Genomic DNA, 16,408 nt, shown 5'->3' with positions numbered 1-16,408 from the left:
GGTTAGACTGACTCCAGACCAATTACCCAGTACTGTCTCCTCATATTAAGTAATTCTCCTAGGCCGTGCGAGCTGATAAGGACCCAAGTGAAAGCCAGTTAGTCCTTGGCATTTAACCACGACACTGACTGGCTCTACATAGGCAAACTGCTAATCAGGACCTTTAGGTTAATTTTCATTTCTGTTTATAGAGGGGTAAGTTACATATCTATCACATAATTTAGGCTTGCCTAAAATGTCTAGGGTTTTGCTTTGTTTTGTTTCTTGTTTGTTTGTTTTGGTTAAAAACAAGGGTCTGATCAGGATATCTTTTTATATACTGAAGGCCTTGAACTTCCTTGGTCACACATGTGTGTACACACGCGCTCTCTCTTTTATAATTTTAATTATACCCATTAGTGATCCGACCTTGGACACAGGGAGACAAGAAAATGACAAAAACATGCAGGCAATAGTAAATTCTGGTTTTCATTTGTAGAGAGTCAGGGAGGATTGGTTCTGAACAGAGAAAATGAAGTGATCAGCCACCAGTATTTGGCCGTAAACTCCAAGTCCTTCAACGTCATCTTTAAAATGGGAATAAAATGTCTATGAACATGCAACTATGGATTCTGAAAGTCCTTGGTAATTTCCTCTTTGCTTGCAAACTTGTACCTGGCATCCTGCACAAATAGACCTTTAGTAATAATTTCTGAAGACAATAATTTCTGAACACAGTAATTTTCAAGGAACTCTGATGAGACCCAAAGTTTTTCTGTACAGGCTATTAGCCTCCTCCTCTTCCTAGACTTTGCCGTTGTGGTTGGAGAGGAAGCCTGAACTCCAAAATCAAGTCTGGCTTCTTTCTTTCCCAGACCCAGGGCAAAATCGCCGCCCAAGTATTGCTGTTGATCGTTGGAAAGGCACTTTCTCTGTGCGGAGTATTACTGGCACTTTCCATGGGGGCACTTCCACCGCAGGAGTCCGATCTGTGAAAGATGCTGAGGGATGGAATTCTGCCGCCAGCAGATGGAGAGGAGACTCAGGGCCGCGTGGTCCCTCCCAACCACCCCCCCCCCCCCCCCCCCCCCCCCCCCCCCCCCGGATTAGCTGCCCCCGGCGCTGCTCAGGCGTACCCAGCCCGTGCGGTCCCCGCTCGCACAGCACCAGCCGCCTCTCTGGAGCGCGGACGCAGTCACAAGCCGGCCGCCAGCAGAGCCGCGCTGACCGGGGCACCCCCGCGCGCTGTGTCCGCGGACCTGGGACCTCGAACCCCGGACGGCCGCGAAAGCCACCCGGAACGCGTGCATTTCTGTATGTGCTTATTCCACGTTCTTGTCTTGTCTTTCTTCCGTGAGCGGCCTGCTGGTTACTTTCAGGCTTAGTTGACCAAAAGGGAAACGCCGAAGAGGGGAAGCCCTAAAGAATGATTTAGACGCAACCCAGCCGCCCCCCCCCCGAAGGAGCCGTGTTCACTGAGCGACTCCCCCCACCCCCGACGCTGGCCCCTTTAAGAAGCCAAGTCGGTCCTGATGCTGCTGTTTGTATTGCTAATCCCCAGGAGCCCCGTTTAAAAAAGGGGGGGGACCGGGCAGCTGTCTCTTTAAATGTGATTTCCTTCTATTGTATTTGAATCGTGATCAGGAAAAAGGAAATGAAACCAGAGACAGAGGGAAGCTGAGCGAAAATAGACCTTCCCGAGAGAGGAGGGAGCCCGGGGAGAGAGGCACGGTCCCCTCCCCGCCCCCAGGCCGCCGCCCCCTCCCTGCCCTCGGCGGCGAGCTGCGCGCCGAGACCCGGGTCGAAGGTGCGAGGGACTCGGGGCGGCCGGGCGGGCGCGCAGGATCCCCGCGGGCGGCGCGGAGCCGGTGACAGCGCGCGAGCCGAGCCGGACCTGGCGGCGGCGGTGGCGGCGGCGGCGGCGGCGGCGGCGGGACCGGGATGGAAGGTTAAGTCCTGAGCAGCAGCAGCAGCTGCAGCCGCCGGGGCCAGGCTGCGCGCCCCGGTCCCCGCCTCGGCCGCGGCGCGCCGGCAGCCCGGTGATTCGCTCTCTCTCTTTGGCGTTTGAAGGGAGCGCGGTGACTGTCCTTGAGCGCGGAGGGGCGAGCTCGCCGCCGGAGCGCCGGAGCAAGAGGAGGCGCAGGAGCGGCGGTGGCGGCGGCGCCCGAGCACCCGAGGGGGTCCGAGCCCCGGCAGCCGGCCAGCCCCGCGCCACAAAGGGAGCGCCTCCGCCTCCTGGCACGCCACCTCCCTCCCCAATGTCCTCGGCCATCGAGAGGAAGAGCCTGGACCCGTCTGAGTAAGTGTGGCTCCCCTGCCCCTGCCACCCACGGAGACCACGGCCTCCCGCCCTGGGGCTGCAGGGTAGCGCCGGCGGCGGGCGACAAGGCTCCAGGTGCGCGCCCGCAGCGTGCCCTTGGCTCCCTCTGCCTTACGCGGGGCTCCCCCCTTACTCGCGGGTGGCTCTGGGGACAGTGGGAGAGGGGTAGGTGCCCCGCGGCAGGGAGAGGGGTTCGGCCTGGCACCTCTGCGGGCCCCTCCCGGCTACCTGGGACGCACCTCAAAGACACCGCGGGCCAGAAAGTTTACACGGGAACAGGCACAGGGGGGAGCTCGGAGGCGCGCAGGTGCAGTCCCGAGAGCGTTCTGGGCTTGGTTCTGCTCCCTTCTCACCTCTCGCTTCCTCGGTCCCCATTCTCTTTGTCCACTTGATCCTGGAAGGGGGGACATTCCAAGTGGAGGCCTCCCGAGTCCCCTACGGCCCCCTTAGCGGTGCGCAGGTGGAGCGGCAGCCAGCAGCGCCAGGGACGGGCGGGTGAGGGGGTCCGAGCGTCCACCTAGGAGCTCTCCCTGGCCTCCAGAGACTTTCGAGCTCCTAAATCCGGAGTTAATTTGGGGTCCACTGATGGGGGCCTGTGAACCTCAAAAGTTAGTGCACCATTTTGTGTATAGGTGAATTCTGAGAGAGCAGTGGCTCTAGCATTTATCACAGTCTCAAAGGGGTTTGGGGTCAGGGAACGAGAGCTCTAATGAACATTTGCCGCATGTCTTTTCTGAGCTTTGTACTGGTTTGGAATGTTCCCCTGTTCCCAACCTATACCTCCAATCCATTCTTTAGCGTTAACAAGGGGAGAAAGGGTTGTTTAAGATATCATTTTCCCGTCAGCGCAAATGCCCTTTTAAGATTCATTAGCTGTCTGGTATTGAGAATTTTTATTCCTTTGAAGTCCCCATCTAATCCTTTGAAGGGATTTGTTACACAGACCAAAGGAGCTGGTTAATGACTTGTCCATTTGTGCTTTTAAGAGGCATTTGTTTTCTCTTCTTTTCTTTTCCTGCTTTAAAGGAATAGTGCTTTCCTGATTGAAGTCTCTCCCTCCCCCAGTTCCAGCCATCTATGGTGTTTATATACCTGGGCTTTACCCTCAGTTACCAGCATAAACACTCAGCATGCTCTTATAAAATACAGGAAGTACCATGATCCGGTGAGAACATAAACATCACTCTTCAATCTTGAAGGTTCAGACCCCTGTTCTATAAGGGGCCAGGTCTGTTCTAAGGAAAACACAGCTTCCTTCAACAAATGCTTGGGAGAAAAAGAACATTCATTTTTAAAACAATGTATCTCCGCAGACGCCGGGTTTAAAGGGTGGTTTGCACACTTTTTTTATAAACCTAGAATTAGAACTTCGCCCTCAGTTTTTAGAGCCTGGGCAAGACCCTAGTAATGCAAGCAGAGTAAACGGGATGTATTGGTGCCTAATGCCTTTTCGATCAGCAGAATTTAGTCACTAATCCTTTTATTAGGAGATAAATCTGGAGGTTTCAGTTCCCTGAAGGAGGTTTGCTCTTTTCAAAGTTTGTGCTTTTTCACTGAGGTTAGAAAATGGAAACATCCTAGCCTCAGAGTACAGCAGGCATTTGCTGAAGAATGCTCATCCTTCATTTCACCGTGTGCCCCATAAAGACGGGGTCTACCTGGAGATGGACAAGCTAGTTGGGAAATTACTGTAGCACCTCCCACTCCCTTCTTTTATTGGAAATTGTTGAGCAAGGATCCCAGAAATCCAGGCCGAAGTGATATTCAGGTATAAGATTCGGGGTAGGCTCCAGGAGAATATAAAATATTTATTTGAGGGTGAATCCCACTTATTCATTACGTTGGAATATCCATGGAAACACAATGTGATATTATCATTAATTACAGAAGACTAGATAGAGCCAATATCTTATCCTGTCCTTTCCTATCTCATCTTGGACCGTCACAATGGCTCTTTGCTTAACATTTCTAAGGTAGCGGAACACTGTCCTCCCAGGTGCCTCATTGTGTATTTACTTAAAGCCCACTTGGGTCATGACTATGGGCATCTCCTAGGTAGGGATACAAGTTTGCTTATAGGCATTTGCAAATGAAACATTTTATTTATTTATTTATTTACTTACTTACTTACTTATTTGCAAATGAAACCTTTAGACAGAAAGCCAGCCAGAATTCTCGAACATAGAGATTTCCTCTACCACCTACTTATGAGTAACAAGAGCAGTTCATTTTAATTCCAGGCAGTTTTGCACCAGCAAAGTGCAGATTCTCCTTTTTCACAGATGGTTGGCAGCATCACCATCAGGCCATCGAGTGTGGTCAAGGTTGCATGAGTATTTCTGGAAGCCCGAAGTCAGACTGTGGGCCGTGGAAAGAGAAGACATGCGTTTCTTAGTTGACGCATGTGAAAATGCTGGGGATATTATTTTTCAGAAGGGAGAATGGAAGTACTTAGGTGTAACCTGTGGAAACAAAGAAAAGCGAGTGAGGCTTCAGTGAATTCTTAAAACTATTTAAAGTCTTGAGTGTTTAAAAGAAAACTGACTCGGGTTTCACATTTTCTAATTCTAAGAAGGGATCATCTTATGAAGGACACTGACCCTTGGTCCACAAAGCGTGGACTTGGCTTCAGTATTCCTAAGTACTCAGGGAGCTGTGCACTTTCTAGAAAGAGGCACCTGAAGTTGTCAGAGTATGTGATCAACACAAATTACCTGTGTCTCATCTTCCCTCAGTATAATGGGTGCTGAGCTCTGTGGGCCCGGGCCAGTCAGGACACAAGGTCACCTGGCAAGTCACTGTCAGCTAGAAATAGGAGATAGATTTATACCCTCAAGATACAGAGAAGGAAATTCCCTTTGGGAATCCCATGGTTGGAAGTGTTCCATTTTAAAAAACATAATGGATTAAAAAAAAAAATTGTGTTTGAATAAGATTCAAAGAGCACTTACTTGTTAATTGTTACAAAGCAACAGGTATTAGGTTTTTCCCGTGTTCCATTTGGTGTGGGAATAGTTTCTTTCCACTCTCTTTTATTTTCTTTCGGCAAATAAAAATATTTATTTAAAAATGTAAAACAGTAGTATCCAGATTCCAGTGAAGCCAAGAGGACTGCAGATCCTATCTGACTTTTTAACGAAGAAACACATCTCACAGGCTCGCTATTAGCAACTGCCTGAATGGAGATTTCAATCTGTTTAATCGCCTTCCACTTTCTTGAAAATAATCATTACCCTTTCCTCATTTTCTTTCCTAAATCAGCTTTGTCCAAATCGGTTTTGCTGTTGTAAATATTTTCACATGCAGAAAGGTCTGCTTAGTGTCCCTTATAAGTCTAACAATGGCCTTACTACCTGGGCTTTTTCTTCAAGGATTCACTCAGTAATAAGGATGGAATGTGGAATTTCTGTTAAAAAAATTAAAAAATATATATATATGTAATATATACATATATATATAATTTTAAAATAATAATGAGAATTTCTATTATAACCTGATGGAATTTTTATTTGGAACCAAGAAAACAACCTAATATAATCTTTGATTAGTTTCTTCTTTCTTCCTCACTTCTGCTTTCCGTGCAGTTGGGAAGGGCTTGGGGTAGGATGGCACGGAGATTCAACAGGGAACTTGCAGATTTTGAGCCTTCCGGGTAGGCAATTCTTTTCTAGCCGGGAGTGCCTCCTGTGGGGCTCAACAGGGCCCTTGAGTCTAGGCCTGGAAGGAGGAAAAAGAAGGAGAAATGGGAAGAGACCGAAGGAGAGTAGGAAGGGAGGGTGGAAAAAAGAAATAAAAACAAGAGAGGGCAGAGGGCCCCAGAACAGTGTAGGGCTCGGGGCCGGGGTGCAGAGCCACTGGCATTTCCTTCCATAGCATCGAGGGTGGAAGGCCTCGCTTTCTCCTGTCCTGACCCAGCTAGCTGGGCCCCTCTGCCATCTGGCCTCTGGATATGTAGCCCCGTCCTTTCTGCTGTCTCCGAACTGAAACTGTCCTGTTCAGCCGAGAGCGATGGCTCACCCCTGGTGCTCATCCCAAGGTTATCGCTAACGCGGGTCTTCTTTCCAGGGAGCCAGTGGATGAGGTCCTGCAGATCCCCCCGTCCCTGCTGACATGCGGTGGGTGCCAGCAGAACATCGGGGACCGCTACTTCCTGAAGGCCATCGACCAGTACTGGCACGAGGACTGCCTCAGCTGTGACCTCTGCGGGTGCCGGCTGGGCGAGGTGGGGCGGCGCCTCTACTACAAGCTGGGCAGGAAGCTCTGCCGGAGGGACTATCTCAGGTACCCTCCCTCCACACCCCAAGGGGCCCCGAGCTGGGAGGGCGAAAGGCCATGGACAGCTGAGTCTCCGTCTAGCTCTTCCGCTCCGGCCACCTGCCCAGATGTCCGGGCCAGAGGTTGGGTCTCAGCTGGCCCATGCAGAGAAGTCTTCGGCATCTCTTCCTGTTGGAGAGGCATAGTCGCAGGGACACATTCCTATGTCAAATACTAATTTTTTAGAGGTGAGACAATGGTGAACACAAAATTCCCTACAGTAGTTCCTTTGAGGAGCACACCAGGAGAGGGGCCCGGGAGGGAATCACAGAGCGCTCCGCAGCAACCAGGAGGCTTGGGGTCGAACAGCTGGATGATGGGTTCTTAGGGGTGCACTTAATGCTCCAAAATACATATATAGGTTATAAAAGATTCTTTTGTAGGACTCTAATCTTATGTGATTTAAAAGCCCCGAGCTTTTGACTGTGACAAGGCAAAGGCTCTGAGATCAGCTGTCGGTTGAAGTCCTGGCACCACAGCTTTCCGACTGTGACCTGGGGCAAGTTCCTTAGCGTTCCTCAGACTTTATTTCTTCCCCTATAAAAATGGGGGTAATAGCAGCACCTACCTCCAGGGAGGAGGTGAGGATTCGATAAGGTAATACGTGTGAACTACTTGGCTTGGTGTGTGAATATCAGATAGATGTTAGCTGCCCTTATAACTAACCCTCACGACATTAAGTCTTTCCTGCCTAATGAACAGAGACAGAAGAGTGGAAGCAAAGGAGTGCCTGGGTGGCTCAGTGGGTTAAAGCCTCTGCCTTCAGCTCATGTCGTGGGATCAAGCCCTGCATGGGGCTCTCCACTCCGTGGGGAGCCTGCTTCCCCCTCTCTCTCTGCCTGCCTCTCTGCCTACTTGTGATCTCTGTCAAATAAATAATAAAATATTTAAAAAAAAATAGAGAGAGTGGAGGGAAAAAAATAGGAATGCTACAACACCCCATGAGACAGGAGCAGAGGACATCTCTGATGCTCTGGGTCATACTGTTGGCCAAGTGAATTTTCTGGCACTCAATGAGTGCCTTTGGCCGGAATGTTCTAGCATTTCCAGTTTCATATTAGCTGCTGTGGAGGTAACTCTGTGCCCTCTACTGTCAGATCTGCTCAGCTGTGTAGCTGTCAGTTTCTTGCCATCTTCCTGTGGCAAAGGGTCCGTGGAGCACGAAGCCCTAAAGCATTAGGACCACCCAACCCAGAAGCTCGTTTAGACTCCACTGCCCTTGGCCGCCAGGCTACCTCTTCCTCCCAAACCTGCCCTCAGAACATTTTTACATTAAAAAAAAAAAAAAAATGCAGGCAATTCCACGGTGAAGGAAGCTTATCTGTTTACCCAGAGATAGATAGGATACGCTTCCCCCCTCCCTAAATTCTCTGATAAAGCCCTTGCACATTTGGTGGTTCGGAGAAAATAAGTTGAGTTTTCAATGACTGTGATTATAATTTTGGTCCATTTTTTTATTAAGTTACAAGAAAATGGAACTGGGATAAATAGAGACCTGATTTTGCCGGCTACCAGTTTGCCAAGTCAGTGCAGAAAGCAGACGGGTAAATGATTCCCATTGGGCCCCCTGACTACATCCCTGTCAAATCACTTGAATCTTATTAAATGAAGTGCAGATAGAGTCAGGTCAAAAGGAGCTCCGGCTTCTCCCTATCTCTGTGGTTTTCTGTAACGTTCGAGAATAAACCCGGTGCCGCCCGGGCTTGTTCATCTTTTGCATTTTTAAAAAGAAGAGAAAGAAATTGTCTGGGAGAACCCAGTGTTAATTAACTTGTGTCTTGGTGACATGAAATAATTCTTCTCCCTGCTACATTCCTAGGCAACATGTTAATTAACTCTCTGTTAGTGCCGGCATTTCCAGCCATCCTTTAATATTTATATTATTGTTATTAAAATGGGCAGGAGAAAGCTTAAGACATTGACACCTCTTGACAGAGGAGAAAAACCTTTTTTTTTTTTTTTTTTGCTTCAGGGATGGTCCTTTAGCCATGGACTTGCTTACCTGCATTCTTAATATATCTGGGAGCATCTTTTAAAAAGGCAAGAGTGAATAAATGGGGGGGTCCTGTGATGGAGTTCAGTCCTTCTTCCCTCCCGGGAGAACTTCTCACCCTCCTGAGGATTGCCCATGGCTGACCCGCCTGTTACAGTCCTTTTCAGACATTTAGACTCAAATATTCATGAGCTCCCAGTGCAGAATCTAAACCCAGCTTCTGCTTGCTGCTGGTGGGTTGTGCTGCTGGGAACCTAGCAGTAGCTGCTCATGTCAGTGCGGAGCCCCCAGATTCCGTCAAACCCCTTTCTACCTCCTTTGTGTGCCATGCACCCCCTCCAAGGGTTTTATTTGCAACACCCAACATCTGCATCTGTTAGAGCCAAAGTGTACCCACTGCCTCCACACTGCCAGTGGATCTTAATACTGGCCATTGACCGATGACTGGCATTGCAGGAACCTTGCAACCTTGCCTGGAGCCAGGCAGACTCGGAGACGTAACTTACATCCCGGAGTCCCTGTGCCATCCTCCTGGCACTCCTCTCTGAGGGCCTTTGCTGGAGACTGCAAATTTGCTTGCCTTCCTCCCCTTCTATCCAACTTCCCTTGCCTCTCACCGGCTTCCCCTGAGAATGATTCCTTAATAATTCCTCTCTTCGGGGTCTGCTTCCCGGATACCCAGCCCAAGACACTAATTCTTGGTGCTGGAGGTGAATGCTCAAATTAGATGTTAAGTCCTGACTTATTTTTCCTATTAGTAGAATCTTAGGCTACCAGGGCTGGAAGGGGCTGCAGAGGCCTTTTCTTCCAGTTCCCGTGCTCTACAGCTTATGACACAGACATCAGACGAGAAGATGTCCTTTGGTCCGGGGCACCTGGCTCATTAGAGGGACTAGAACCGGCCTCCCAAATACAAGTCCTTTGTCCTTCCCCTCATTAACTGCCTGATGTGCACTGTAATTTACCCCCAACTTCCCTTTAATAAATGCTCTCCTTCCTTAAGGGTCACACACCCCACGTGTTGGCTTCAAGCCACGGACGCTGTTTTGTTGAGTCGTTTATCCTCACTCAGTCTCAAACTCAACTTACTGAACAGTCAGGCTTTCCACTCTGTGACCTCCAAGGTGGCAGCTTCCTACAGCTCGGCCATCTGCTATGCTGGGAGAAAATGTTCTCCCCTCCCCCCCCAAAGAGTTTGCCCTCAGGTGGTGCCTCAAAAAAAATGCTCAGAGATCCTCAGATGCAAAGCGGAATTCAGAGGGAAATTAACTGGCCCAGGCTCTCACCACCAGCCCTTTACTCACAGAGGGCATCTTCCTGCTTCCATTAATTCTGCCCAAATGTTTCCAAACGTGTCAGTTGCCTGTCTTCCCTCCAGCCTCCCAGAATGTTCCCATCCATTCTCCACTATCCTGAGGTGACTCAGAACGTGTGGTAAGAAGCAGTATTAACCTAAGACTGTCCTAAAGGTTGGAGGTGGGAGGGGCGTGTTATCAGGCACATGTGAAAATGCTTTCCTGTAGCAGGACGGTGCCTTTTGAGTACCCTGACCTGTGCTAAAACTGTCATTGGGGGCTTTGCCTTTGATGGTCTGTGCTTTGACAGTGCTCGGGTGATCCTTTTCGTAGCCCAGTGAGGCAGATGCTGGATCACTGCCACTTTAGAAGCTCAGAGGGACCCGAGGTCCCACTATGCTCACCCCGTCCTCAGGGCTGGTCCTGGATACGCGCGATTTCGCTCTTCCGGGCTGATTGCAAAACTCACGTGGAAGGGCCCCTGACCACACTGTCCTCTCCCCCAGAGGGTCTCAACTGGGAGACCTGAGAAGGTGCATTTCTAGCAAGCCCCCAGGTGAGGCAAATCTGCTGATCCCAGGAACACAGCTTGAGAACGAGCCACTGCCCTGGGTTCCACCGTTATCACCTCTCCTACCTTGACAGTGAATATTTGCTTGAAATAAGTGACTTACTGAGACTTAGGGGAGTCTCAATTTCAGTGTCAGAACAGAAGTTTCTCCAGAGATTCATGCCACTGGGACAGCCAAGGACCTTGCAGCGAGCTCTTCTGTTCAATGTGGAAAGAGGCCATTGGTCTCCCAGATCTGCACCGAGTATCTCCTGTCGAATTCCCTCTGTCTCCTAGAAGCTGGGGCCCCAGAGAACAGTCATGCGGAGGCGGCCATCTTAGCTTAGGGAGGAGATGCAGACCAGCCCTCTCCACGGGTGGGATCAGTGGTTGTTGCCATGAGAGAATTCGGGAACCCCAGAAAGATGCCCATTTCACTGCATTCCTGCTCAGTTCCTCCTCAGACGGCCCCCAGGGATTTACTCCAGCTCTCCTTCTAAAATGAAAGTTCCCCCGGGAGGGGACACACAGTACATGCCTCACCTCTTAATTCAAATCACTTCAGCTAAGGCACTTCCCCACAGACAAAGGGGCCCAGGGCAGCCTAGAGCAAGGAAAGCTAAGAAAAGGGGCAGGTTATGCCAAATGCAGATGCCCACGGGTTGCAGCCTCCTCCTAGAGAATCCCCTTCCCTTTGGGAAAGACCCCGTGAGCTTCCCCAGACCCGCCTCTTCCTGGTTTCCTGACAGGTTGGAAGTGAGCCTCCCATATGGAACCCATCCTCAAGTCCTTTCTGCCAGTTTTGTCTGCCAATGTCTTCTTAGCTTTTCTTTCTGTTTTACCCCCAGGCTTTTTGGCCAAGACGGTCTCTGCGCGTCCTGTGACAAGCGGATCCGTGCCTACGAGATGACAATGCGGGTGAAAGACAAAGTGTATCACCTGGAATGTTTCAAATGTGCCGCCTGTCAGAAGCACTTCTGTGTGGGCGACAGATACCTCCTCATCAACTCCGACATAGTGTGCGAGCAGGACATCTACGAGTGGACTAAGATCAATGGAATGATCTAGGCCAGAGTCCCCCAGCCTCTCTGGGCGGCGTGTTTCACTGAAGTCACTGTCTCTGTGGGGTCTTCATTCTTGGGCACTCTGGGGATTTGAGGGTGGGATGAGGCATTTCTTAGAGGATGGTGGATCCTCCCTGGGCACCATGACACAGCATCCAAGTGACATAATACAAGGGACAAGGCTTAAATCTGACAAAATGAGCATCCTTTAGGGAGAACTTATGGACAATGGCCACTGCCCCTCCATAGGAACTGACACAATTAGTGACGAAAAGGAGCATCCGGGAACAGGCAGGCACATGCTATCATCCTAGAACCTCACAGCTACAGAAAGGGACTTGTGTAAAGACCCGTTAGGACCTTGACCCTTGAAAACTAGAGATGTGCAATTGAATTCTTTTCTTCCTGGCTTTTATGACAACCCTGCTCTAATCACTGTCCTCCACACAAGGCAAGGACAGAGAAGAGAGTGACCACCTCCCCAAGGCCTTCAGCTTTGCACCCAAGGGAAACTGCATGGAGACACATTTCAGTTGAGGATGGAAACGGCAACTTTTAACCAAACAATTATTTAAAGCAATGCTAATGAATCACTGTTTTTAGACACTCTGGTTTGGAGGTGAGGTGTTCCACGGATTGTTTCTATACAAATGTAAATCTAAAAGCAAAAGTTGTTCAACTATTTTATTATCTTAGATTATATCAAAGTATTTGTTGTGTGTAGTTAAAGCACTGCGGACAATAAAAATGACAGACTGAAATGAAGTGCTGTTTACTTGATTATGAGTCATAATTTGGGATGGCAGGAAAATAGCTTTTCATACTGTAAAGGAGAAGTAAATAAGCAATTCACTTTTAGGTCAAATAAAAACTGCCATTTATTGCTAGGGTTTAGACAAGGCAGGCACGTTTCTGTATTACTAGCAATTATATAACAGGTCATCATGTAGCTCAGAGGGATGTAGAATAATTAAATTGTTATTGTAAAATGTGTATTTCACTTCATTGTATAGAACAAACGGAAGGCAAGATCATTGCCTTTGGGAAACCTGTAACCTAGAAAGGACACAAATACATAAAACAGATTCCCTTTGGGAGAGAAGGTAATTACCTAGCTTGAAATGTGGCAAAGATGCTGAGCTTGACACTTCGATTTTCCAAGACGTGTGTCTCAGGGTATTTTATGACAAGTGGTTAAGAGGACCTTACTTTGAGGATTTAAAGCAGGCCATCTTGGTTGGTGCCTTCGCCTTTCACCCTATTTAGGGCCCCATGAACTGACTCAGAGCGCCACCTGCTGGCCATCACCTCTCAGCGCGCTAGTTAAGATGGACTCAAAGAGAGACATACCTGGATGGATATACTTCGTTTCATAAAAATATCCGCAAGCACCAAGAAGTCTAATTGTGTCTAATTACCAAGACACCAGAAATATGTATCTAATGCTACAGCCAGTTAGCTTTGGTATTGCTTTAAAACCTCCATCACTTAGGTTTGTATTTTTTTTCTTCTAAAGGTGAAATAATTAAGTGATGGCTCTTGGTCTATAAAATGCTAGAAATGGTTGGGAAATTTGATGGTGGCCTATTTAAAAGAAATCTAATTATATTGCATTGCAACTTAGGTGGTGGTAACTTGCTGCCAGTGGGGGGATGTTTGTTCTAAGTCAACAGAAGGGATGTGGTTCTTGAGTTGTGGTCTCTGAATCGGTAGTAAACAGCATCACTTGAAATAAGTGATTTATTAAATTTTTAAATTAGAATATTGAACATTATTAAAAGTTATTAATTAAAAATGAAGATTTATGGGTTCTGCTCCAGACAGAACGGATCAGAAACTCTGGGGATGGGATTCAGCAATCTGTGTTTTAATAAGCCCTAAAGCTGATTCTGACGCACACTCATGTCTGAGAATGGCTATCACAAACATTCCACAGTTAGGCAGATCATGCACTCTTAAGTTGTTAATAGTTAATATTTGACACAGAAGGTAACCAGTAACTTATCCACACGTAGACAAGCACTGTTTACTCATGGAATTATACATAATTTTGTCACTCAGCTGACAACTGTCATCTACCAGATCAATTAGAATGCAATCCCCCATTTTTAACCATATCAACATCCATTATAATAATAATAATATATATCAGCTGTAACTATCTTGTGGGCAGTTAATTTTTTTTTAATTTATTTGACAGAGAGAGAGCACAAGCAGAAGGAGCGGCCGAGGGAGAAGCAGACTTCCCACTGAGCAGGGAGCCTGAAATGGGGCTTGATCCCGGGACCCGTGGATCATGACCTGAGCCAAAGGCAGATCCTTAACTGACTGAGCCACCTAGGCACCCCATCTTGTGGACAGTTATTGGAGCAAAATAAAAATGACTCTTGCTTTTGGAAATGTAAACTCTATTCTTAATCCTTATTGTAGTACAACACAAGATTCAAAAACCCAGCCAATAGCTTTGCCAACCTCAATAAATCAATGAATATTTTCTATGTGTCAATGGTACCATCTTGCAGAACTGTGAATGCATGGGCAGGGTCTCTGTGGCAAGTCACCCCAAATGTCTAACCCACAATAGACTTGAGAGGAAAAACATGTAGAGAGACCTCATGAGGGACCAGCTCCTGGAGTCTACCCATTGTCCTTGCCTGAGTGTGTAACCCGTGGGCCCCAGACCCAGAGTCAGGAGAACAGAACACCTGCTCCCTCCTCTGGTCTCTCCCTTAATTCAGCAGTTTGCAGGAACATTTTGCTTCCTCTCACCTCATTAATGTCTTGTGTCCTGAACCAGCTTCCTTTCATTGCTGTCTCTAACAGAACCCCTGCTTCTCGGGGAATATCGGAATCCTACAAAGTGAAAATAGAGCGGTGGGTAGGAACTTTATCCTCTGAAGATTTGGATATGAATTACAGGGACATGACTTTATTTAACAAACACTTACATACCACTTACCATGTGCCCGGCGCTATCCTAGGGATTTTACAAAAACTAACTCTTTCAATCCACACAACTGCTGTAGGTGGTAGGTTTGTACTTATTATCGTCCATGTTTTCCTGCCTGGGAAACTGAAGCATAGACAGGTTTAGTAACTTGCACACAGTCCCACAGCTAATAAATGACAGGAGAAGGTTGCAACCAAGGACCTTCGCCCTGTGCTCTGCTGTCTCTTTCTCGGGCTCACCTCCCTGAACCTCAAGTTTCTCATCTGCAAAATAGGGAAAATTCATACCATTCTCTCTGGGCTATTTGAAAGTATTTCAGTTCAGTCTAGCTAGAAATGTAACCAAAGCGTAATAGGACACGATTAGCACCATAAAAAAGATATGTAAAAAGTGATTTGGAAACATAGATAAGGGAACAATTAAATCCTGGCGGGCATGGCTATCTGGAGTAAAGAGGAAATCACATTTGAAACGACCCTGGACCAGGAAGAGGGTGACAAGGCTAGAGCAAAGACTCAGAGACCTTGACCTTGCAGGGCAAATAGGCAGGTAAACCCAGAGTTTTCATGGTAGTGGTAGGCTTTGCCCAGAGAGGGGCTGACGCCTGGGAGGAAATACATAGACATGAGTTTTCCTGCAATTCTGAGACTGAGCGGCAAATCAAAATAAAAAAACAAGGAATCTTGGGGGGAAGGGGAAGGAGGGACGGAGCAAGATGGGCCTGGAACATCTCCTTATGCCAGCAAGCAAGGAAGTACTAAAAAGGGGGCAGGGGGAGGGTGGACATAGGAGTGTCCCAAGCACAAAGAAGCCAGCTTGAAGGGGCTATCAATGGCCACATCTGGGAGAATTTGACTAACAAAATAATGAAGGACCATTAAGAGTTGTAAACCATTGGGGGAAAATAAAACTCTGTGAGTTCATACCAATAGTAAGTAAATGGAGAAGAGGGAAGACTCTTGCTCACAGCAGAATCTTGAGTCCCATCTACTAAATGTGAAGACTGTATGGGAGCTGGGAGATCATCATTTGCATCTATCATAGTAAGATGACAGACTCAAACAAGAATCATGAACAGTTGCTATATGTCAACAGAGAAAGAGCAGGATATTTGGATGGTCCCAAAGTGCCTTCCTGTATATTGCTTATTCAGGGTAAGGGGGGGAAACCAGTAATTGCACAGTGGAGAGATTGGATAACACCTTGACCAGGTGATCAATGAGGGACAGATGGACACTGTATGCCTCCATATGTGACACTCTGTAAGGGACACAACCTCGTTCATTTTAGTAGCCTGCTCGAGAATGGATAACCTGAATTAGGAGACACATTACCAGACAAACTAAAAATGATGAACATTGAATTTTTTAAAAAGAAGGGGGAGAAGAGGGTGCCTGCGTGGCTCAGTTGGTTGAGTGTCGGACTCTTGATTTCGGCTCAGGTCGTGATCTCGGGGTTGTGAAATGGAGCCCCCCATCAGGCTCCACGCGGAGTGTGGAGCTTGCTTAAGACTCTCTCCCCCTGTCCTTCCCGCCTTGCTCATGCTTGCTCTCTCTCTCTTTCTCTTTCTCTAAAAAAAGGGGGTAGGGACAAAAGTGAACTTCATCCTCAAAAATGCTAATATCATAAAGGACAAAGAGAGGGTGTGGAAATGTCTCAGATTCAAGAAGGCTAAGGAAACCTGACAACTAAATATGATACATGGCCCTTTACTGAATCCATTTCTAGAGGGGAAAAAAGTGTTATGAAGGACATCATTGGGTCAGTTGATAAAATCTTAATATGAAAGGGCAGATTAGTTCAAAGTATTGCACGGATATTAAATTTACTCAGGTGATAATTACACTGTGCTTATGTAAAATAATATCCCTCCTGTTAGGAAATACACGGTGAAATGTTTAGGGGGCAAGGATAATGATGTAACTTATTCTCAAGTGATTGAG

At 47.7% G+C, this 16,408-nt stretch overlaps 1 protein-coding gene across 1 annotated transcript; it reads left to right on the top strand.

Moving 5' to 3' along the window:
* Window positions 1-1,905: 1,905 nt before the first annotated feature.
* Window positions 1,906-12,244, top strand: LMO2 (LIM domain only 2). Its single transcript, XM_032840949.1, has 4 exons — window positions 1,906-1,927; window positions 2,050-2,278; window positions 6,365-6,580; window positions 11,300-12,244. The coding sequence occupies exons 1-4, from the start codon at window positions 1,921-1,923 to the stop codon at window positions 11,517-11,519; spliced, it is 672 nt and encodes a 223-aa protein (XP_032696840.1). The 5' UTR covers window positions 1,906-1,920; the 3' UTR covers window positions 11,520-12,244.
* Window positions 12,245-16,408: the final 4,164 nt, after the last annotated feature.

The sequence above is a fragment of the Lontra canadensis genome, unplaced genomic scaffold, assembly GCF_010015895.1.
Source record: "Lontra canadensis isolate GAN:19392208 unplaced genomic scaffold, GSC_riverotter_1.0 scaffold118, whole genome shotgun sequence".
Classification (NCBI taxonomy): Eukaryota; Metazoa; Chordata; class Mammalia; order Carnivora; family Mustelidae; genus Lontra; species Lontra canadensis.
Note: the sequence above shows the minus strand (reverse complement) of the source record. Positions and strands in the feature narration are given on the sequence as shown.

What these genes read in the sequence shown, in the direction of transcription:
- LMO2 (XM_032840949.1), top strand. An exon ending in AAGAGCCTGGACCCGTCTGA is followed by an intron (nt 2,279 to 6,364) that starts GTAAGTGTGGCT and finishes TCTTCTTTCCAG; the next exon opens with GGAGCCAGTGGATGAGGTCC. An exon ending in TGCCGGAGGGACTATCTCAG is followed by an intron (nt 6,581 to 11,299) that starts GTACCCTCCCTC and finishes TTTTACCCCCAG; the next exon opens with GCTTTTTGGCCAAGACGGTC.